This window comes from Leopardus geoffroyi, chromosome X, assembly GCF_018350155.1.
Source record: "Leopardus geoffroyi isolate Oge1 chromosome X, O.geoffroyi_Oge1_pat1.0, whole genome shotgun sequence".
NCBI classification, from domain to species: Eukaryota; Metazoa; Chordata; class Mammalia; order Carnivora; family Felidae; genus Leopardus; species Leopardus geoffroyi.
Genome location: NC_059343.1, coordinates 93,127,462 through 93,151,780, shown reverse-complemented (window position 1 = coordinate 93,151,780; position 24,319 = coordinate 93,127,462). Strand labels below are relative to the sequence as shown.

The 24,319-nt window shown below is 42.7% G+C and overlaps 1 protein-coding gene across 1 annotated transcript in view; it reads left to right on the top strand.

The window, feature by feature from the left end:
• Positions 1-20,386, top strand: part of LHFPL1 (LHFPL tetraspan subfamily member 1) — a 47,418-nt gene extending 27,032 nt beyond the window's left edge. Inside the window, exon 4 of the mRNA XM_045471946.1 lies at positions 20,103-20,386. Within this exon, the coding sequence (XP_045327902.1) occupies positions 20,103-20,284 (182 nt within the window). The 3' untranslated portion in view covers positions 20,285-20,386. The remainder of the gene's footprint in view (positions 1-20,102) is intronic.
• The last annotated feature ends 3,933 nt before the right edge of the window (positions 20,387-24,319 follow it).

Sequence of the window (24,319 nt, the reverse complement as noted above, 5' to 3'; positions counted from 1 at the left end):
GAGAAGCTGAATACTTCTAATGGGACAGAGCAGTTTTCAAGCTAGCTTATAAAACCACTGTGTTACCAACAGCACTTAAATGCAAGGTAAGGTCTATCAATAGATCACATTTGCAACATGTTCTCATGAATATTATCTAATCTGATTTTCAAAAGTGCATGGATAACAGATGGTAATATGCCCATTTTATAATGAGGAAAGCCTGAGGTAGGAATAGGTAAAGTGATTTGTGTAAGGTCATACAGCAAGTTAAAGGCACAACTGTGAATGGAGCTTATCTCCAGATTCACCGTCCTATGTGCGCGCGCGATGACTTTTCCCCTCTCCACTGGTGAGGGTGTGTCTTGAGTCGTTTGAGAATTTTTCCTTAAGATCTACTTTAGCTCTATTGTTTCCAGAAACAAATGTCTGAAACATCATGGAAAGTACCTAGTTTTACATCTTGTCTCTCTCACTTCCACCCTCAGTCTGAGTCCCCTGTCGATCTTTTAGTGTAGTCAGGGTACAAATACGTAAGGCAGCAGCGGCACCTGACGGGATTCTGGAAGAGGTCGTAAGTGGAATGGATATGTGTGGGAGATTTTAAAGTGCCTCTAGATTTGACTTGCATTAATACAGACACCTAAGTTGTCTTGCTAAACTTGATCATAGAAGAAAGATATACAAAACTTTTTGTTTCATATGTTCTAAGATCACATACAGTCTACCTAGGGCCTCTCTCTGGTCTTCTAGCATATCTACTCTTTATGTACTACCCATCTTGGTCTCTCTTCTTGAAAGGAAGAGATTGAGTAGAGCAGGGAAGGGAAAATAAAACATCAGAGGGTTTGGAGAAGACACAGCTCCTAAGACAAAAACACGGTTGTATAAGGAATTCCCAAACTCTTTCACCCCAAAAGTTTGGTTATCACCAGTTAGACCCCCAAGACCTGACCTTTACTGTCCTCCAGCTTGTGCTCACCGACCCTTGTCCCACATTTTTTCTTAAGCTCTTTTTTTCCAGCTTATCTATGAACTTAGGCAAAGGGAAAGTGAAACTGTCCCTGGAGCAAGTGACTGCCCTGACAAGACCTCCAGCCAGCCCAGACCATTCAGACTAATTTTAACTTAACCCCTGACCCGCACCTGCACAGATGGACCTTGGCGTGACCTCTAGAATGACTCATGACTACCTTTATTATAATACTAAAACCTCCACCCAAGGTGGACCCTCAGCCTCATTACATAACACACAATGTATGTATGGGCATGTTTCCTTAAGGTGCATGTGTGACCTTATGCCTGCCTCTACATACAATGACAAGGCTTGCCTATCTAAATATTTATCCTAAACCTAAATAAAAGGGGGAGTCATGGCTTTGGAAGCTATTCCTTCGTGATCTCCGTATTTGCTGTAAATAAAGTTTACTTTGTGAGACAACTCAACCTGGTCCAGTTTCTGACTCACCAAGGAGCTAACTCCCATTGATTCCATTACATGACCACCTCCCTTCCATTGCCTCCCTTATTTCTAGGATCTTCTATCATGTCTCCAAACCTACCTTCCAGGTCCCCTGCTGTCCCAATTCTCCCTCAGTGCCTGCTCTAACCCCCTGGAACATACCTTATCTGGCTCTCACCCACCAGGGTCATCAGTTGAGCAGTTTAAGTAATTGACTCCTTTTCTTCTTTTTCTCCATTCAAAGAGGAAATTAACTTGTATGAAACTGTTGTAGGATTTTTTTACCTCAATACCCAGGGTTCATTGTCTTGCCACTTCCAAGAATGAAGATGTGGACACAAAATGAGCAGCAGGCAGAATTTTATTAGCATATAAGATCAGAAAGGAAGAATAGTAGGAAAGCTCTCCTTACAGAGAGGGGACATTTGAAAGTGAATGCCCAAAGACTATAGGGGAGGGTCCTTATTTTATAAGGTTCTGGTCACCACCCCTCTTCCCTTCCCCCTCGTTCCTTTTCATGTTCTACCCTTATTGGCTGGATAACTCTGGGTGCTGGGTTGAACATTCCTGATTGGCTCGACTCCATTGCATGAGGGGTGGTCTATGGCCATACCATTCCTTGTGGGTCATGTGTTTTATGCTCTACTACTTATTTTTAATTAGGTCTTTTGTCAAATTCCTGAAGGGAACCTGAGGGGGAGTAGGTGGTGTCTGTTACATTCTTAAGAGGAACCTTACGCCTGAGGGGCTTTGCTGTGTTCAGACACTCCCAGCATTGTTCCAAAATATGTGTTTTTCCCCACCCAGGGACCTCAGGTCCTAACCTTTCACTCTCTGCCTACTGAATCCTATCTTTTCTTATCATAAAATCACAAGAGACCCCCCCCCCCCAAATAGCCAAGAGAGTCTTGAGAAAGGAGAACAAAGTTGGAGGGATCATGTTCCCTGATTTCAAACTATATTACAAATCTATACTAGTCAAAACAGTATGGTATTGACATAAGAACAGACGTATAGATTAACGGAACAGACTAGAGAGCTCAGAAATAAACCCACACAAATTAATTTGCAACAAAGGAACCAAGAGTATACAATGAGAAAAGGGAAGTGTCTTTAATAAATGGTATTCAGAAAACTGAACCACTATATGCAAAAGAATGAAGCTGGACCACTATCTTATACTGTACACAAAAATTAACTCAAAATGGATTAAAGACTTAAACATAAGACCTGAAACCAAAAAACTCCTAGAAGAAAACATAGGAAGTAAGCTCCTTGACATCGGTCTTGCCGATGTTTTTTTTTTTTGGATTTGACACAAAAAGCAAAGGCAACAAAAGCAAAAATAAACTAGTGGGTCTATATTAAACTAAGAAGCTTCTGCACAGCAAAGGAAACCATCAGCAAAATGCAAAGGCAACCTATCAAATGGGAGAAAGCACATGCAAATCATATATCTGATGACAAGGGGTTAATGTCCAAAATATATAAAGAACACATACAACTCAATAGCAGAAAAATCTCAAACAATCCAATTTAAAAAATGGGCAGAGGATCTGGATAGACATTTTGTTTCAAAGAAGGCATACAGATGGCCAACGGGTACATGAAAAAGTTCTCAACACCCCTAATTATCATGAAATGCAGATCCAAATCACAATGAGATATCACCTCACACTTGTTACAGTGGCTATTATCAAAAAGACAAAAAATAACAAGTGTTGGTGAGGATGTGGAAAAAAGGGAACCCTCGTGCATTGTTGGTGGGTGTGTAAATTGGTGCAGCGACTGTGGAAAACTGTGGAAATTCCTCAAAAAATTAAAAAAATAGAACTACCATATAATCCAGGAGTTTCATTTCTTGATATTTATCTGAAGGAAATGAAAACACTATCTCAAAAAGATATAGGCACTCCCTTGTTCATTGCAGCATAATTTACAATAACCAAAATATGGAAGCAAACTACGTATCCATTGATGGATGAATGGATAAAGAAAATATGGGATATATATACAGTGGAATATTATTCAAGCATAAAAAAGAAGGAAATCTTGACATTTGCAACAACATGGATTAAACTCGAGGGCATTATGCTTTGTTAAATAAGACAGTGAAAGGTAAATACTGTATGATCTATAAAACCAACCAATCCAACAACTAACCAACAAACCAAACTCATGGATACAGTGAAATGATTGGTTATTGCCAGAGGCAGACGGTAGGAGGTGGGTGAAATAGGTGAAGGGGGTCAAAAGGTTCAAATTCCCAATTATAAAATAAATAAGTCTTGGGGCCGTAATGTACAGCATGGTGACTGTAGTTAGTAATACTTATCGTATATTTGAAAGTTGCTAAGAGAGTAGATTCTAAAAGTTATCACAAGAAAAATATTGTAATCATGTATAGTGATGGATGTTAAGTAGACTTATGTGATGTTAATTTCATAACATTTACAAATATTGAATTACTTGTACATCTGAAATGAATATAATGTCATACGTCAATTATAGCTCAATAAAAATAAATAAGTTAACAATCAAATATTTAATACAGGAAAACAAAACAAACACTGATCAGGAGCTTGCACTGAAACCTACAGTGGGAGGGATCTTACAGATCAATCAGCAGGTTTATTTATATCTAGTGAGACCCAATGGGGGCAGGTGACTTTCTCAAAGCCCCACAACTAGAGACCTGGGACTAGCTTCCTGACTCTCAGGCGTACTACCCGTGCTGCCCAATAGCAATCCAATCAATACCTGTTTGTTGAAAGAATCACTCATTCAGTACGAAGGGGAAAGTCAAGACAAAGGCTCCCAGCAACAGCCTGTTAAGGGCAAACTCTCCCACACTTTAATTTGATTAACTAAATGAGAGATTTAAGCTGAGAAAGGTATTTGGATGGTTCTTAATTAAACTCCGGCCATCAGAGATTTCAACAACTTGATCCCACACAAGTGAATCCTCAGTCCAACGTTAAGTTGATGCATTTAACTCTACCAACCTATTTGTCCTTCACCGAGTCTCTAATTGGCATCAACAACAGCGTGAGTCAGGGAAGAACCCAAGGGAAGATGGACTAGTGGTAAGAGTGGGCTTTAGCACAGCTACATCCTGAGCTCTGTGACCTGGGGCCAGTTTTTCAGCATTCGAGAGCTTATTGCTACCTCGTGGGGTTGTCGTGAGGATTAAATGAGCTCACACAGGCAAAACACACAGTGCAGTTGTTGAGCGCCTGGGTGGTTCAGTCGGTTGAGCGTCCGACTTCAGCTCAGTGAGAACCTATGATCTCATGGCTCCTGGGTTCGAGCCCCACGTCGGGCTCTGTGCTGACAGCTCAGAGCCTGGAGCCTGCTTCGGCTTCTGTGTCTCCCTCTCTCTACTCCTCCCCTGCTCACACGTGCTCTCTCTCTCAAAAATAAAGATTAAAAAGAAATTTTTTTCAAAACACAACAGGTTAATAGTAGAAAGACCTGCATTCAAATTTGAGCCTTGCCACTTCCTAGTTGTGAATTTGGGGGCATGCTGGTTAACCTCACTGTGTCTCCATTAATGGGGATCGATAAAAATATTTTTCTCCATAAGGATATTGAGAAGATTAAGTGAAGTGATACACACATACAAAGCATTTCACACAACAGGCTGCACTAAATGTAACTTGTGTTTGTAGGTAGTCGGCACAGTTCTCCAGAGCCTCTTTAGGGAGGACACCCCAGGCTTGACTTCTGGGAGGGAGGGAGAGACCCATTCAACTTGACAAAGGCCTGCAACAGAGGCTACCCAAAGGCCTCATGTGTGCTCCCCGTGTTTCCTCTCTCTGAGGCCCATTTCCTTTGTTCTCTCATCATTTCCTCTCATTCTTGCCAGTTCAAAGCCTTTTACGGCGACTCGGGGTTTAGACTTTATGGGTTCAGTTTCCAGGCATTTCCTGTTACCTTTCCTCTTTATCAGTTTCCTTCTTTATGGACAGTCTGTTTTCTTGCGCTCACCGCAGCACAATGAGGCAGATTAATACATTCTCATGTCCACAGAGGGGCAGCAGAGTGTGGTAGAAACAGTCCTGGCCTGGGTATCAGGACAGCTGTGTTTTGATTTTCCTAAATTTGCTCGAGCACGTTACGCCCCCACCCTGAGCCTCAGTTTCTCTGTTTTTATAGAGAGAGCATTGAATTAGACTGAGGAGCAACCAGAGGCCCCAGACACCTACCTAGACCTCTGCCGTGACCCACCTACGTTCGTGGTGAAGCCTTTGATCCAATTTCATGTTTATCTATTGTGTTCTTAAAAAACCAGAAGGATAAACCAATCTACTTAAGGCAGCCTTCCTAGAGGAGAGGAGCCTTTTATTATCACTCCCCCAGGGGAGTGAGGGCCAGGGATTGGCCCAGGGGATTGAGAAAAGCAACTCGTCTATGGGGCAGCATCGGCTAGAATGCCCTGGGCAGCCTGTCCTTCTGGAAAACTCCTGGCTCAGGTGTTGCTTAAGGTTTTCCAGTTGCCCTTCTAACTCACACAAAGAGGAGTCTCCATCCAGAAGAGCTGGGCTAAGCTGGAACAGACAGGAGGAAACGGGTGAGTCAGGGAGCAACTTCATTCAACCGTATATCCCTGGTGCCTGGAACATGCTTGGCACTCTCTAAATGTGGCACTGAGTGGAATGAACCGATTGTAAGGTGGCTCTGTTGTCATCTTACTATGGGACCATAGCTGAGTCATCTCAGCTCCTTATTTTTTGTGTTTTTTATTGAAATATATTTGACCTATAACATTGTATAAATTTAAGGTGTACAACAGGTTAATATGATACATTTAATAAACTGTAAAATGACTGCCATTGTAGTGATAATTAGCACCCCTATCATATTACATAATTATTTCTTTTTAGTGGCTGGAATAATTAAGGTCTAGTCTTTTAGCAAGTTTGATGATTATAATACATTATTATTGTTTATATTCACTATACTGTGCATTAGACCCCTAGGGTTTATTTACTCCTTGTTGCAAATTTGTACCCTTAAACGACATCTGTCCTATCTCCCCACCCCCAGCCCCTGGTAACCACCATTTTACTCTCTGTTTTGGATGCCTTTGGCTTTTTTAGATTCCTCATATACATTTCACTTCTTTCTTTGTCATCATTTTGAAAAATTGTTTTAATGTTTATTTGCTTTTGAGAGACACAGAGAGAGAGATAGAGCCAGGGGAGGGGCAGAGAGAGAGGGAGACACAGAATCCGAGGCAGGCTCCAGGCTCTAAGCTGTCAGCACAGAGCCGGACACAGGGCTCAGACCCACGAACCGAGAGATCATGACCTGAGCCGAAGCTGGATGCTTAACTGAGCCACCCAGGCGCCCCTGTATTTCACTTCTTTAACCCTAGCTCCCCATGACTAAAGTGAGGATGATTTTTTATCTACTTTCAGGGATTATTTTGGCCATGAAATGACAAAGTGCACATAAATGTACTTTATGAAAACAATGCCCTACAGGCGTCGGGCGTCGAAAATGAGAAAGCTTATCTACTGTTAGATTCCTCCCCCCAGAACGTATCATTTTAGTGACTAAACTCCAGTGCCAGGTTTCTCACTGACCGTCATCTCTTAAAAATAGTGAAGAACTTTAATGAGATTCTATACATCCCATGGGATGCTAAGCTATTTTCATTTTGAATAGGAAAAAAAAAAAAAATGACGGTGCTTATAAACATTTCTGCCTTTCCTGAAATAGCCAGCATGAGAAAAGTGTGCTTACCCCTGGAAGAATCGATCCCTAAGGTGACTTCCAGCTTGACGACTCCAGAGGCAGACAAGACTCTAAAAAGACCCCAGAGGGCAGGTTCTCAATTTACTTGGCCTTATTTCCCCACTTAGCGCTTCGCAGAGGGTCTAGCGGGCTCATTGAAACAGTGAAGGCAGACTTGTGAACTGCTTGTCTGTACATCAGACCACCACGAGATGGCAGTAAAGTCAGGCGAATTCATTCTGTTCTCTGCTTCTTCGTTCAGCCTCTGGTCCTCAGGTCAAAGAATATGATTCACGTTTAATTTCCTTGCTTCCGTTTCCTCCATTCAAATATCCTTCTACAAACCTCAATATCATAGTTTTTTGTCCCCCTCAGTTTTAGTCTGTGTCTTTCCCTGGCTACTGGGGAATGAAACAGTATTGTAAGCCTTTGTTTAGAAACAGAAACCGTTTGTAAATAGGGGTGTTAGTACCGTAACGCCCATTTTCACAGGGCTCTCGCAGGGATGAAATGAACTGATGTACCTAAAATTTCGTATAGGGCCCGAACTCAATAAATGTGAACAATGACTGCCATTATTAGTATTGTTATTCTTATGGCTTAGACTGACCCAGGTTATTTGATAAGTGAAACAGATTTCAAAGGTAGGAACCAGAAGGAAAACGGGGAACAATTCTTGCACACACATCCCAGGGGCAGTTCTCTGGCAAGGTTAGAGTTACAGGGGTGGAAATATATGTCTTTCTGCTGTGTTGTATGACTTTTTCAAACCGTCTTCACCAAGCCCCCCCCCCCCCCCGGGTGAATTTTGGGAGAAATTGCACACAAATACATCTTTCAAGAGAAAGCCCCTAGCATTGCATCGAGCGCTGTAGGTTCTCAGTGAAAGTCGGACTTTTCATCTGAAAGCTAGACCAGTTTGAGCTAATGATATGGTCTCATTCAGGTGGTTCCCCACTGGACTGTGTGTTGCAATCATCTGGGCCCTCTTCCCAGAGATAATAATTCTATATATCTGGAGCCGGGCCTAGAAATCTGTATTTTAAAGCTCTCTCCAGACATTTGTGGGAAGGAATAGACTAGTTGAAAAGTGTTTAGCGGGAAGAAAAAGGAGCCAAGATGCGTTGATCATTCTAGGTGTTGTGCTGAGTGCTTTATATGTGTCATATCATTTGACCTTCACAGCTGCTCTGTGAGGTGGGTGGCGTCACTTCCATTTTACTCACAGGAGGGCTGACACTCCGAAGTGTTAAATCACTTGCCTACTGGTTCAGTTTGTAAATGACAGGTCACGGCTGCAGACACCGTTCTCTGTAATTCTCATCCAGGATCTTGTTCGTGCACCACTTGACTTCCGAGCACGTATGGTCCTGGCCCAGTCTCTACTCTCTGGCTAAGTGTCACTCTTGGTCAAATACTTACCTGTCTACTCAATGGCTTTCTCTATAACAACATTCCTGCCTCTAGCTGGGGCTTGATGAATGAATACAATAAGTAAAAGAGGATTAAATGAAATAATGGATAGAAAAAGCGCCTCATAAATTGTAAAGTTCTGTACACATATTGGGTGGTATTGCCACACATTATTTAACGTATTTGTGGCATTGGTTGTTACCTAGAGGTTCCGGACCCGATGAGAGCCTTCAGGGTCCTATATCTATTGGCCAATGGAGCATGGATGGAAATAGCTGAATGCTCAAAGCTGGCCTCACAGGTATGGGGCTAAATCAATGGCTGGAATGAGGGTGCACTTGCTCCTGAGTCGTGAGGTATGTCAGCTTGCCAGAAGAGCAGTGACATGGCACATAGCAGGTGGTGAGCACGTGTGCACCTTTGCTGCTTCCTCTTTCTTGACTCTATCTTTGCAGTAGAGGCTGCGGTGGCCGTGGTTCAGTCTCACGGGAGGGGATCACTCAAGAAGGTCAAGTCTTCCTCCTGGCAGGCACTCACCTAGAGGATGAGGCCATTCCTGGTCAGTGTGGAGTTGAGGCTCTGATCACCCTGGAAGCAGCTGGCCCCATGCTTGGAAGAAAAGTCCGTGGTTCCCTGGCCTGTGCCAGGAACATAAGAGGGCGGACTCCCAAGGTGGCCAAACAGGATAAATGGAAGAAGAAAGGCCAAGTCATATGGTTGTACTGGTTGCAGTACAACCAGCCATTTGTCAATGCTGTGCCCACCTTTGGCAGGAAGAAGGGACCCAGCTGCAACTCTTAAGTCTGTTGTGATCCTGGATTTCCCCAATAAAGCCATTTAGTCCAATGAGAAAAAAAAAGTATGTAACAGTCACTCAATAAGCATATTATGGACACTTACTGTACATAAAATACTGAATGAGACACTGTACATAATTTTAAGAATTCAAGAATATAGTCTTCAAGAAGCTTTGAGGAGATGTTATATATATAATATATGATATATGATATATATCGTATAGATATATCATCCATATAGCCATTTTATATATATATTATATAAACATGCATATATTATATCTATATATATACATATATAGACATCTAACAAATACAACCATAATAATATCAATTACAAACCATAATGACATGAATCATCAAAAGGGATAAATACTGCTAAGGCTCATGAGAACTTTAGAATCTATCTTCTTTTAGTGTAAGTTGCCATCTATATTACAGAAAACAACTCTTGACTCTGTCTCCATATTTCTCACACTACTCCCTTGATCGGTCTCACCTCCTGTGGCCAAAGTGATTTTGAAAAATGCGAATCTGATGTCATTCCCATTCTTTAGCAATGGTCCCCATTGTCTACAGGATAAAGACTCCTTAAGAATGGCCTATATGGACCTTGGCTGTCACATCCATTATCACTCAAGATCTTCCTCTTGCCCGGCCACCCTCAAAATACCATGTTCTTTCAAACCTTTGCAACCTTGCATGTGTTGTGTCCATTGTTAGGAACACCCTTCTCCCCCTTCCTCAGCTAGTTAACTTCCTACTTTTTCTTGAAAACTCCTTGCCTTCTTTGAGCTGGATTTGATGTCCTACATCTATATCTTTGTTTCATCTATATAATAACACTTGTCACACTAATATTCTCTTCACTTGTTCCACTTCTCTCTCTGGCTCCCTTTCCCTCAATCTAGTTTGTTGATCTTACCTATGTGAGAACAACATATTTAAAGAGCTCACCACAGTGACTATGAGCTGAAAAAGTTCAAGTGGATACAATCAGAAATCTATTGAGCAGATGCTAGATGAGAGAGGCCAATTTCTTAGAGAGCTCATGCTGAATCGAACAGGTACAAACACTTGGTTGGCTGTTTTTTGACCAGTCTCTTTGGGGGGAAAGTACCTGTCTTAGTCCATTTGGACTGCTGTGAGAGATACCAAAAACTAGGTGGCTTATAAACAACAGAAATGTTTTTCTCACAGTTCTGGAGGCTAAGAAGTCCAAGATCAAGGTGCCAGCAGATTTAGTGTCTGGTGAATTTTTTCTTTCTGCTTCACATGTGGCAATCTTCTCCCTGTGTCCTCACATGGCAGGAGGGGGCATGGGAGCTCATTGGGGGGGTCTCTTTCATAAGGGCACTAATCCCATTTATTAAAGCTCCACCCTCATGACCTAGTCAATTCCCAAAGGCTCCACCTCCAAATACCATCACGTTGGGCATTTAGATTTAACATATAAATTTGGGGGTTCACAAACATTCAGTCTACGGCAATTCCCAAAGCTCTTCTGAAAAGCTGCTTCAAGTGTCATTTGATGGTCTATATAAAGAATAACAGAGTGACACGAAGGTTTCTTCAGGGGCGGATGGGGGTCAATCTTAAGAAAGATCCAGAAGCACAATTTAAGTTGGCCTAAGACATGATTCCTCTCACTTATCCCCTAATGAAGAAAAAGATGAGATTAGCTAAAACTTGGGATAGCTATGCAGGAAATAATATAAATAGGAAAGACTGGTTAGCAACATATGTGGATGGGTCAGAAGCAGATGTTTAATAGTGCTGTGGAAGATTTCAATGGAAGGACTCGTTTTTGTTTTTTTTTTTTTTTTTGGCAGAACTATAAGAGAAAGAAAATCAACCATATCAGGGCATCTCTGTCACCATGAGGATTTGAGTCTTTACTGAGTGCTACTCTAACTTTCTGGAAGTGGTTAGAAATAGTGACTACTAACAAAAACATGTTTTCCTAAACTACTGAAGTTTTTTCAAAGGATTTTTTTTTTTTTGCCTTTGTCTCTGGCAAGAGAGCCTGACAGACTTCTAGAATCTTTAGTAGGTTCTTGGCCTCCAATCTAGAGTCTGGTTGATAGTTATGCCCAGCCTGGAGAGTAAGAAGAAAGCTGTCCTCATGGCTTTGGCTATCTTTTTACTGGGGGCTGTGGTAGGGTGTTGGGGGGTAGGGTGTTTGGCAATTGCCCTTGAATTCATTGGCTTTGCTTTATATTTTACAATTATTCATCTATGCTGAACCTAGCAGAGAAAGTTCTCTCCTCATTTAGCTTGGCTGCATTGAAAATATTTTTATGCTGCTACCTATGGAGACCCTATAGTTAGCAGTGTCTCTCTGAACAGATGGGACCACCAACTTCTTCCAAACCCTTGCTGCCTGCTTAACACAAAATGCAAGTTCCTATGGCAAAAAATATGTTGAATAAGCAAATGGCAACCCTAGCCCTCCCCACCCCCAACCATGAACCCAACCAGGTGGGTTGCAGCCCTCGTTTCATAAGTTGAGATGGTGGGTGAAGGGAGGAGCAGCTGATTTTCCTAAGCTGGGTATGCTTTGGGGAAAACTCCACTTTTATTAGGAAGAGGTCTGTTGAAGAGCTCAACCTCTCCACTCGGTCCCTATGTTCTCTAGTGTTCTAATTTTATACTAATGTTTTCTAAACTCCCCCCATCTTTCTTTTCTTCCTCTTCTACCTATCTATCCCACTGGCTCTCCTTTAGACTCTTTCCTTTCTTTAATCTCTCTCTAATTCTTTCCCTTTCCCTCCACAGACATCCAAAGGAATCTCTTTTTTTAATTTTTTTTAACATTTGTGCATATTTTGAGAGACAGAGACAGAGCACGACTGGGGGAGGGGCAGAGACAGAGGGAGACACAGAATCCGAAGCAGGCTCTAGGCTCTGAGCTATCAGCACAGGGCCCGATGCGGGGCTCTGAACTCATGAACCGTGAGATCATGACCTGAAGTCACACGTGTAACCGACTGAGCCACCCAGGCGCCCCAGAATGCCAACGGAATCTTAAATATCTCTCTGTAGCTGAGGTGATTGTTCTCAGGGCCAGTGCGGGCAGCCTGGTTTGCTATGAAGGCTGCGATGGCCCCACAGGTGGCTCCTAGACAGACATCCTGCATATCTGTTCTGTCTTTCTGCTCTGGATGGTGAGGTTGAGGGCAATATGCTTGTTCCCATTGCAGGTCCCCCTCTACCTTGGGGTCACTTCTTCCATCATTTTGCCTATAAGGCTCAAGCAGTGTCTCTCAAGTTCCCTGATTATGGGAGTAGATTTGATGATAAAAAAGATGTCAATATTGTTCTCATTGCATTCTACCTGAACCCCGTCCCTGAATCCTGACTTCATGAGTTCCTAGAATTTGGATGTCACCTTTGTATAGGACTATAGTCCCCCATCCATACCCCTAAGCTGCTTACATTGGTAAACAGCTCTATACCTTCTTGCCCTACCCCAAAGCTCCAAGCTACTTCATAGATCTTATCCCTTCCATTAGTCCCTTCCTCACCACATATCTGGGGCGCCTTACCTCTGATCCTGGGTCATAAGCATGCCTTTTTCTGGAGTGTTAGCTCCCAGAACTAGGCTTTTGGCAACACTTGCATCAAATCAAAACTTCATATATCTGAAAGTTCCATTTCATTTCGTCTAGCCCTTCGTCAGTGTTGGAAGTGTCAGTGGTCATTAGGTACTGGCTATATTCTTGCTTCCCTGTCTCTTCCTCCAAACTTTCAGGGGCCAAGACTTCCATCAGATGATTTTGTAAAAGAGAAGGCTTGAGAAACCCAAAAGACAGACTTAGCTCACTCTTTTTAAATGAAAACTTCGATAAAGCAGTTTAAGATTCACAGCAAAATTGAAGGGAATGTGAAAAGATTTTCCTATATTCCCCCATGCATGCATAGCCTCTACCATTATCAACATCCCCCCCCCCAGAGTGGTATACTTATTACGACTGATAAGCCTCCATTGACACACCATAGTCACCTGAAGTCCATAGTTTACATTATGGTTCACTCTTGGTGGTATACATTCTATGCATTTGCACAAATGTATATTGATGTGTATCCACCATTATACTATCCAACCGAGTGTTTTCACTGCTCTACCAACACTCCATGACCTGCCTATTTATCCCTCCCCAAGCCTACCAACTCATGGCAACCTTTGATCATTTTACCATCCCCATAGTTGGAATACTAGAGTAAGTAGCCTTTTCAGATTGACCTTTCACTTAGTAATATATATTTAAGTTTACTCCATGTTTTTCATAGCTTGGTAGCTCGCTTCTTTTTAGTGTTGAATCATATTCCATTGTCTGGATGGACCGCAGTTACTCTATCCATTCACCTACTGAAGGACTTCTTGCTTCCAAGAATGGGCAATTATGAATAAAGTTGCTATAAAAATCCTTGTGCAGGTTTTTGTGTGGACATAAGTTTTAAACTTCTTTGGGTAAATACAAAGGAGCATGATTTCTTAATCATATGGTATAAGTATCTTTAGTTTTACAAGAAATTGTCAAACTGTCTTCCGAAGTGGGTTCACTCTCTTTTATGCCTTTTCCCTCTTTCTCCAAGCAGGACTCTTTTCTTCCGATTAGTTCTCTAGCATCCTTGGCTTCTAAGCTGGCATTCTGAGCATGTTAGCTGCAGAGAAAGCCTCTCTGTTACTCTTTCCTACTCTGATTCCCAATCCTGACGCCCACACCAATGCTAGGCCGTACCAAAAGCATCAGCGTGTGGCTAACACCTCCCAGTAGTTCATAATGACCCATTTGTAGTTGGCCAGACACCATGTCCCTTAAGTACATAGGACTGGGGTTCTATGGAGGGCAGTCAGTTTAAGTAGCAGCCAGTGACAGTTTGTTCTCTAAACAGCAGAGATGTAATAATATAACTTAATGCTGAATCAAAGAAAATCGCGTCAAACTCCAAACCAATTTGATTTGCAACTTGGAATAAAAGCAACGTGTCTTGATTTAAATGTCAGGCCCACTGCTGAGTGATGATTTAATAACTTTTATGAGGGATCTTGTCATAGCAAATTCAACATTGGAATAGAATGACTCACAGAGTGTTAGAAATTGTACAGAAGAGCACAAAAAGGAACAGGCTTATCTCAGGGCCCCTCTAGAAACTTTGCATGCAGCGAATTTGCAGTTAGGACCTCTTTTCTCCCTCTCTCCTGCCACCTAATCTTTCTTTTCACAGATACATATGCATGTGTGTAGAGACAATCCCCCAGTGTGATGCCAGCTTACTGCATTATTTTCTGAGCATACAGGTCCCTGAACAATTGTAGCATGGAGGCTCAGAATTGGTGCAATCTGAGAGGTGAGGCAGCAGCGATCCTGGCTACTTCTGAAAAAGACCTCACGAACTCATCTGGTCTTTATTGCTCTGTCTTTAGACAGGTACTTAATTGCTTTCTCCCATTTTAGGAGTGAGATAGCTGAATTCCAGTGGGGTGAAGAGGTTCCTTCAAAGACTCCAGTCTCCTGACTCCCAGGGTATTCCTCCTGAATACCTCGTGAGATCTCTCTCCTTGGCCTTCCCCAGCTTCCCTGAGCTAGCATACTAGAATACTCAAAGCTGACCATGCTGCAGTTCCAGCCAGCTCCCCAGGTCAATAGGGAACCATGCACAGATGTTCTTAAGGGAAAAGCTTCCATTCTGTTGGGCTAATTGTTCAGTCATCAAGATTCATTTTGGAGGTCATTCAAAGTGTAAATATCTGGTGTTTTGCCTAGATGAGGGTTGCTTAACATCAAAAATATTGACATTTTTGGCCAGATCATTTTTTGTTGTGGGAGGCTGCTTTATGTATTGTTGGATGTGTACCAGCATCCCTGTCCTCTGGTTAACCGGTCTCTTCCTACAGTGTACAACTGCCTCCAGTCTCTTTTATAGAGAGATTTTAGGTTAATCTTCCCAAACTATACCTCTAACTCAGTCGTTCTTAACGGAAAGCAATCCACCACGCCCCCACTCCCAAGGATGCTTGACAATGTTTGTGGATATTTTTGGTTTCCACCACTCAGGGGGGAGGGATAAGTTGCAGACATCTAGTCGGTAGAGGCCAGGGTGCAACAATACACAAGACAACCCTCCCCACCCCACCCCACTTCACCCCCGTACAACAAAGATTTGTTTGGCCCAAAATATCAATAGTGCCGAGGCTGAGACACTGTTTTCTATCATACCTCTGGTCAGAAAATTTCCATTGCTCCCCATTGCTTGTGGGAAAGATGCCACATTCCATGGTTCCTCCTGGTCTCGATTCAGCTTATTATTTGCCAACTACATCTTCTTTCCCGAAGCAATTCTGAATAGAGTACTGTTTCTGGAGCGTGTGGTCAACCTTCTCACTTACGTACTTTGCTCACACCAACCATTCCCACTTCCTAGAATGCCCACTTCCCGCTACTGAAGTCAAGTTGCAATGCTATGTTCTTTATAAAGCATTACCTGAGCACTTGTTGCAATGAGCACTGGGTGTCATTTGTAAGTGATGAATCACTGAATTTTGAATTCTACTCCTGAAACCAATCTTGCACTGTATATTAACTAACTAAAATTTAAGTAAACACACACACACACACACACACACACACACACACCATACACACACAAACATTTCCTGAGCCTGAATTCTCCCAGATAGAAATAATTCTTTTTTTCCCTAGATTTTCCTGTAGAATTTCCTGCATGTCTCTTAAAACATTGATCACATTCAGAGTAGAATGGACATTCTGAGTTGGAAGGGGATTTTTAAAATCTCTTCAGCAAAAATTCCCTTCACTTAAAAAAAAAAAAAAGGAAATTGAGATGCAGAAAGTTGAAGTGATTAGTTGAAGGCATTATACTTTGGCTTATAGTAACTTGTATCCTTGGCTCCATTCTTCTGGCATGGAAATAGATGACCATGGACGTTCCGTGCTGCCACTCACATCTGAACACTTGTAAGTTGGTAAAGTAATTTATCTTTCTGAGACTCCATTTTCTCAGCTGTTAAGGAAAATAATCATGGCTGTTGTGAGAGTCCAATGAGATGGTGCATTCAAAATGTATGGCACATAGTAGGAACTTAATATGTATTTGTCAGATGAATAGAAGAATCAACAGTGCTTCAAGGAGTAGGATTTAGGGATTGGTGATGGTTCCTGGGACTTCACTAAAAGGCGATTGGAGGAAAAAGGCGGTAGCTCATCGTCACTGCTCCCTATTTTGCACCCTTTCATAGAAAGCACAAGTTCCTCTATAGGGCATCAGACCAGTGTCCAAGGTTTCTGTGGAGTAGGTGAATATTGACATCAGCTCTCAACCTGAAGCTGTGCTTCTTTAAAGGTTTGCTTCCCCTGCCTCCCCTTTGCAATGCTAGTGATGTAACCTCTTTATTTCCTCAAGCAGATAACAGGGAGGGTTGTGGGGAGAGGTTTGGATAGAAGGTGTATTTCCTCTATTTCTCCTTGGCTCCCCGTGTGGCAGCAGCCTGTAGCTTAGGTGCTGTTCAGTTACCTAATAGGAGTGTCTGTGCCTCTGTGACGCTGTGACTCCATGACTCTGACTCTGAATGGAAACTCTGAGTGCATTTGGTGTGGCAATGGGAGCGCTTTGGTGCTGAATCCTCGCCCAGTGGTACCCGGTTCTGACTGACTTCAATAAGGTTTATTGAAGTCCTTCTAGCCAGGTCTTCACTCCGGAGTTGCCCGCTCTGTCAACTTTCTTCCTGCCTAGAGCTTAGAGGTAATGGCATGCTATGCATCTATTCCTTTCATTTACAGAAACAAGTCTTTCCCTGGTCCCTGGGTGCATATATCTAATAAAAATGTCCCTGCTACTCTAATGGGAGGATGAGCTGACAAGCAACTGAAGAAACAGAATGAGACTTCGGATGCCTTGTCTGGACTAGATTGGGAGCATTCCAGAGAGGAGGAAGTTGCCTGACAGTTAGTCCACCTCAGAGCTGGCGCCTGTCTACTCTACCATGTGAGCACAGGAGATTTCGGTTAGAGGGGTCACAGGGGAAGCTCAGGTGGATCTATTACAAATTAATTTAGGAGCCCCTCTTTAGGGCTTGTAGGTCAAGGGTCCTATAGGAGGAAAATGGCTTTTGAGAAGATGGAAAAAAAAAAAAAAACAACAGTAGAAGACAGAGTACCAGATTGAGAGTAGAGAGACTTGGTCTGGATCCTTGCCTCTACCTCTCTGTTTCGGAGAGAGTTCTTAAGGCTATCAACTGAGCCTCACGATTCCTGTCTGTGAACTGGGCACAATAAAACCTGCGGCCTTCTTCCTAAGGATGGCAGAAGTTGAAGGTTTGCCCGTCTCTACAGTTTTCACCTCGTGAAACCCAAAGCATTATATAAAGCCTCCTACTTTTAGTAAGAGAGGGAGTATGTATGTATGTCTAAGGGGAGGCGTGACAAGGTGGTTAAGGAACAAATTTATTGTTTGCTTGCCTCAATGTGGTATTCTTCAGTTTACTCTTCCCAGAGTCCCACCCATCATTGTTCATGTTGAGGCCAGTCTGTAGATAGCTAGATTATTTTCCCTGAGAATGGTTCTCTTTCAAATTCACTCCATCTATCTAAGGATTGCATTGTTTCCATTATCTACTGTAGTCTGGCTTTCGCTATAATTTTCAGTGGGGAGTTATATGACCGCCTCCATCTATGGTAAAGCAGTATCTCTGCTGAAGAACTGAAGTTTGACATTTGCCATGGGAAGGGATAAGGGATCCATTCATTCATTCAAGTATAGAAGGCAATATACACAGTACTCATGAGGGCCTCTGATGAAGGAATTTGACTTAGGGAGGTCAGGGAGGGCTTCACTAAGGAATCAATGATTGGGCTGAGCTTTGAAGAATGATTGAAAATTCACTAGGCAAAAAGAGTGGTGAGAAGTATATGTGCACATGCCTACATGCAGTAAGCATTTTAGGGAGTAGAATATGCATAGGCCTTATGGTGACAAGGATCGTAGCACATTCCAGAAACAAACAGAACAATACTATGGCCGGTTTTGTAACTTTAATAAAAAAATTAAGTCATAAGTTTGGATGTTGAGGGTTAAAAAATGTAAGTGTACCCACCTTTGGAATATTGTCAGGCTAAATCATGCACACTGAGCACCCACTGTTGACACAATATGGGAGCTATTATCAAGAAAGAAGCTAATGCATCTGCACTGTTGAGCCAATCTAGAAGGGGGTAAAGGGTAGATGAAAAATATTTGATATGCAAATTTTCCTCCCAAAATTTTGACCAACAGGTACACCCATGTAAGGGATGTATGGACAAACTCCTGGTAGGATACTTGTTGAGGTGACTTGAGCCGACTGGGGTTAATCTAGGAAAGTTTCTTGGAAGTCCTGGATAGAGTTCCAAGGTAGATATGAGTTGGTGAATAAGAGGAAAGAAGCTGTTTCTGGCAGGAGAGACAGCATGAGTGATAATTTGGTGGTAGAAGGAACACTATTTCTGAGGTGAGAATTTCGGGATATATAAGGCTGTCCCGAATAGAGGAGCAAAGCAGCCTAACTTGGGACCATCTTAGACTCTTTATATGACATGCCAACTAGTCAATTAGAAGAAGTAAAATTAACATTCCCTGGGCACCATGTGAACAGAAGAAATTGGTTATTAAAAAGTAAATTGTCATGAGGATCAGTCTTGACATCTCCAACTGACTGTAGTTAGACCTAGCTTTCTGCAAGACTGTGAGGTAGGTGAAGGTCACTACCTATGTCTTTTCTCAGGATCCCTCTGCAGTTTCCTATCACTGGCATCCATTCCAATTGCTGGAGTCTTGTTTGCTTAGGCACTTGATTTTTAGTAATTAGTTGTTAGTCTGTTCCCTTATAAATTAATAGCTCTCTTTTCTTTGGGCACTGACATTTTCTGAGGGAAAATTCTCAGAGAAAGCACAAATACTTCAAAGGACAGTATCTACTTCTGATAGGATGGCAGGTGGTAGAGTGGATGTTTTTGAACAGGTGACCTTTCCTATTACCCTTCAAATTTAAACTGCTGCCTCACAAGCTTGGCCTTGATTCCAACGCATGTTTCTTCCCTCGATGATGCAAGGGTAGGTTAAGACAAAGACATGTCGTAAACAGCAAGGGATTTTTATTGATTTTTTGCCTGTCAAATCTCCTGATGATGCAGAATATGATTCTTTGGAAATAGTCTATGCACATCAGTGTGGTGAAAAACGTAGAGCTTTAGAGTCAAGATTAGCCAGTGTTTATACCCTGACTCTATCGCTGTTCATCTGTGTGATTTTTCACAATTAACTGAACCTGTGCCTCAGTTACCTCATCTAATATAAAACGGGGACAATAAGAGTGTCTACCTCATATAGTTACTGTAATGGTCAATGAGATATATGTCCAAGGAGTTTAGCATAGTTCTTGACACGTGATTAAGTGGCTCTTGTCATCATTTTCATTAGCATCATCACCACCATTACCACCCACACCACCCCCAGGTTCCTACTGTAACAGAATAAAATTCTGTAACTTCTTTCTAAAGCAAATACCAGCCATAAGCCCAAGAGGAAAAGGAGGAAACAGGAAGCCAAGTTGTATTTGCTGTTTCATATTATCACATTAACCCTAACACCCCAAAGAGAATGTATGAGAAGACAACCCAACCTTTATATCTCTGTCCCTATTTCTACAGGTACCTGTCGGCTTGGCTGGGCCTATTACTGTGCTGGAGGTGCAGCAGCTGCAGCCATGTTGATCTGCACCTGGCTCTCTTGTTTTGCTGGAAGAAACCCCAAGCCTGTCATGTTGGTGGAGAGCATCATGAGGAACACCAATTCTTATGCCATGGAGCTTGACCACTGCCTCAAACCTTGAGTTTTGGCAGAAGATTGGAAAGGGTGGGAAAGAGAAGGGAAGGGAGCCTTGAAAAGAGACACTAAGGGGCGCCTGGGTGGCTCAGTCGGTGAGGCATCCGACTTCGGCTCAGGTCATGATGCCACAGTTCATGAGTTCGAGCCCCGCGTCAGGCTCTGTGCTGACATCTCAGAGCCTGGAGCCTGCTTCGCATTCTGTGTCTCCCTCTCTCTCTCTGTCTTCTCCCCACTCGTACTGTTTCTCAAAAAACGAATAAGTGATAAACGTCCAAAAACTTAAAAAAAAAAAAAAAGAGACACTAAGACAAGGCCACTTGCTACCCACCTGCTAGGAGTATAGCCTAGTGTTTGCATGCTTTTTAACTTACCAGTCATTCATTTTCTCTTTTGTTTAAGCCAGCGGGTCAGCGGCTATTTACAGAATTCATCAAGAACTATGATTCTCTCAAATGTTTACCTAGCTGGTGAGTACCCACTAGCCCTCAAGTCCCAAAGTGCTCCTTTATGCAAAATAAGGAGAAGATCCTCACCTGAAAAGTAACTTCACAATCAAGCAGCTCTTCAGAGTCCTACAGCTCCTCTCTATGAGTTAAAGGCTGTGTAAGAACCTGTGTGCAGGGAAGGACTAGGTGACAGACAGGGCTGGTTCCCACCACTCCACGCATACGGCCCTCCCCCTGGGACTTATTGCTATCTCCGAACATCTATGGAGTGCCACTGTTCAAATTTTTGTCACCTTCTCAGGACTATACCTTGACTCTTCCTATTTTCTCCTGCCTCTCTTCCTTTCCAGTTGCGGGGAAGCTTACGGGGCGGGTGACTCCCAGTGGGGAAAACACGAATCAAGTATGTTTGCATATAGTCTAAGACCCCTTCCTTATTATGCTTTACAATATTCATAACATTTCATTTTGTGTTTTGCCTGGGTGACTGGCATCAAAATAGTGGCACGAATTCTCTAGTCCCTTATAAGGTCAGAAATTGTGGTCCATCCAATGTTCTGAGCAGAGACTATAGCATTTGTTGTACCCTCAATAAACATGGATTCACAATGATGATGACAAGGATGTTTCTGCTGGCTCCTTATTGAAACTTCTATTAGAGTTCATTTTTATCAACCAGGAAATTCACACTGGCCTTTTGCCCCTATAGTCATTCGGAACATGATATAAGTTTCTCTGCCTGTTTCAAAGACTGCTCATCAAATGCTTCCTCTCCATCTGGGATGAATTAGACATGAAAGAACATAGCTCTGCTGTCACCTAGGGCTGATGTATTTTTAGGGTTGGCCTCCATCCCATCTGTGCTCAAGGTTGACGGATGGTGTAGAAGAACTTGGTGTCTCCCAAGGACAGAATTTGTCTACTGCTCCCCCCACCCCACCCCCAAAGGCCATTAATTCAGGCCAGCTCTATTGTTCCATAACTGTAGCTTTAAGGATTAGGGAGAGCCCGTGATCTAAAAGGCCAGCTCATCTGTTTCTATTGTTAATCACTCCAGAGTGGTTTGGTTACGGCCTTATCTGGAAGGAGAGAAATGGCAAAGATTGGCTGATTAGTTATATGCCATTTCAAGAAGGTTAGGTCCTGATATTGATCTTACGGAAGTGAGTGAATTCAAGCATATACTTCCCTCATGGGCTCATTCACTCATTTATTCACTCATTCAGGACACATCTCTTGAGCATCCTACTACATGCCACATTCTGTGCTAAGTGCTGAGGATAAGAGGAAGAAGAAACAGTTTCACATCTTAAGAGTTAGTTGTGGGTTCTGACAGACATGAAGATAAATAATTGCCAGTGTGTTGAGTGCTAGTAAGTGAACAAGAGGGGGCTAAAGGATCATGCAGAGAAGCTATTAAAACAACTTGGGGTAAAGAGGTTCATGAGAAAACTTCGTAGGAAAGATGATGCCTAAGATAAATCTGAGAGATGAGTAGGAAGAGTTAGTCAGCAAAGGCAAGAGTGAATGAGACAAAAGAGCGGGGAACCAAGAGGCATGGAGACATGAAAAGAATATGGCACCATCATGAAAGCAATGAATAGGTTTGTAAAAATAGAAGTGGCAACAACAAAAAAAATGAAGCTGACAAGGGAAATACTACCCAGAATCCATGGGGCTTTCTACACCAAGATAAGTAGTTTGGATTTTATCCTAAAGGAGCACCATTGAAAGGGAAGTGACATAAACCTGTTTGTGTTTTTTTCAAAGGTCAGTTTGACAAAAGTGAGGACAATCGGGAGAAACTAGAAATATTTCCATAATCTAGGTGTAAGAGGATCCAGTCCTGACTATGGTAGTTAACTGTGGGGCTTGAGCAGATGGGTGAATCTGAAAGAAGATATTTAGGAATTAGATCCCACAGCACTTAGCCTAATGGATAATGTATAGGTGAGGGCAAGTGAGAATTTGGGGATGACCACTTTGAGATATGAGTGGTCTCTATCACCGAGATGGGGATACTGGAGGAATAACATAGTGAGGAACTGGTGATTGAATCCGTGTCAAGAACTATCTTCCTCATGGAGCTGGATTAAGTGTTTAAGGTAAGGCAAGTTGAAAATAGCTCAATGGGAGAAAAGCAGTGTAACTGAGTTTGCAATTACAGGAAAGATGACTAACAAGAGGCAAAACAAAATGGAACCAGCTCAAACCTCCGTTTTATTATATAGACAAAATAATGCAACTTTAATTTAGGAAACTCCAAGATATGGAGAGTATGTCAGGCATTTGAGAAAAGGCAGGCCACTCCCCTTAAAAAAGATCAGGGGATCTCTCTTCTCAGGATAGGGAACATTCATGAATTCTGTAGCATGGAATTTACGGAAGGGGCAGAAGTCTTTAAGTCAAGGTCTTGGCAGGAAACAGATGGCATACTCAGTAAGGTATACTTAGCTGAGATGAGCTTAATGCAGGGACCATTTATGGTGGTGTGGGTAGGATTAAAGGGACCTACAATACTGGTGAGGCATACAGACACTATGAACAGTGGGGAGCCGTCAACACCCCTACGACTGAAAGGGAAAAGGGAAGAAACTGTGCTATTGGAACCCATCAAGAGCTACACCAGTGCACGCTGGGGGCTGCTGTGTAACAGCTGTGGCTTTTAGGTTGCACGATGTGGGCTCTGCTTAAATGCCACACAGCTGGGAGGGATACAGGGGCATGAAATCTATATATCTCACTCTCTTACCACTCTGATCTCCTGCCAGTGCCCACCATTAGCCAGACCCAGCCAGATGCCAGCTGGCAAGGAAGCCTATTGCTACAGTCCATTGAGGTCAGCTTTGGCACAGAACGTGGCAGAGAAGGGCAGAGAATGGACCTTGGGGGAGCAAGGGGCAAATGGAAAATCACAGCTCAGTGGTGAGTATACTTAGACCTGACACTGTCATCTTCTTACACATGGCTCTCCAGGAAGCCTACGCTTTGCTGCCCTACATGGCCCAGACACCCAAAGACACTGGGAAGCAGTCACACCCTAAACAGGAGACTGAGCAGGAAGGAGTTAATTCGAAAGAACTGTTTTACATGACTGTCGCCTTGTATAAGGTACTAGTTAGTTGGAATGTTTCCTCTCCTTTTCCAAGGAAAGGGGATAGGATTTAAAAGGGATTTTTTTTTTTTGTTCTTTGAGGAAATCAGGCCTTCAGGGAGCTTATACTGAATAAAGGATCCAGCCCCTTGTTCAATTTGAATTTAAATTCCTTTCTGCCTGTGTCTGGTTTCTTTGCTGCCAAGCCTTGTTTTTGCAGAGATGTCTGAGTAGCCTGGGTTTTTTTTTTTTTTCCCTGTGGCCTGGAGCAGGCTCTTGAAAGCTAAGCCTGCCTTCTCTGGCTGCTGTTGAGCAGAGAGGAAGGAGAGCCATTCTGTCAGGAGGAGGGCCAAATGAGTCAGGTGAGGACCTTAGAGACTATGGTTTGTTCCGTGCCTGGCTGGCTGTCATGCTCCCCACCTGTGTACACAGATGGAGTGGCAAACCATGGGTCCTTTACGAATCCTGGAAACACTTAGATCTTCTGGGGGGGGGGGGT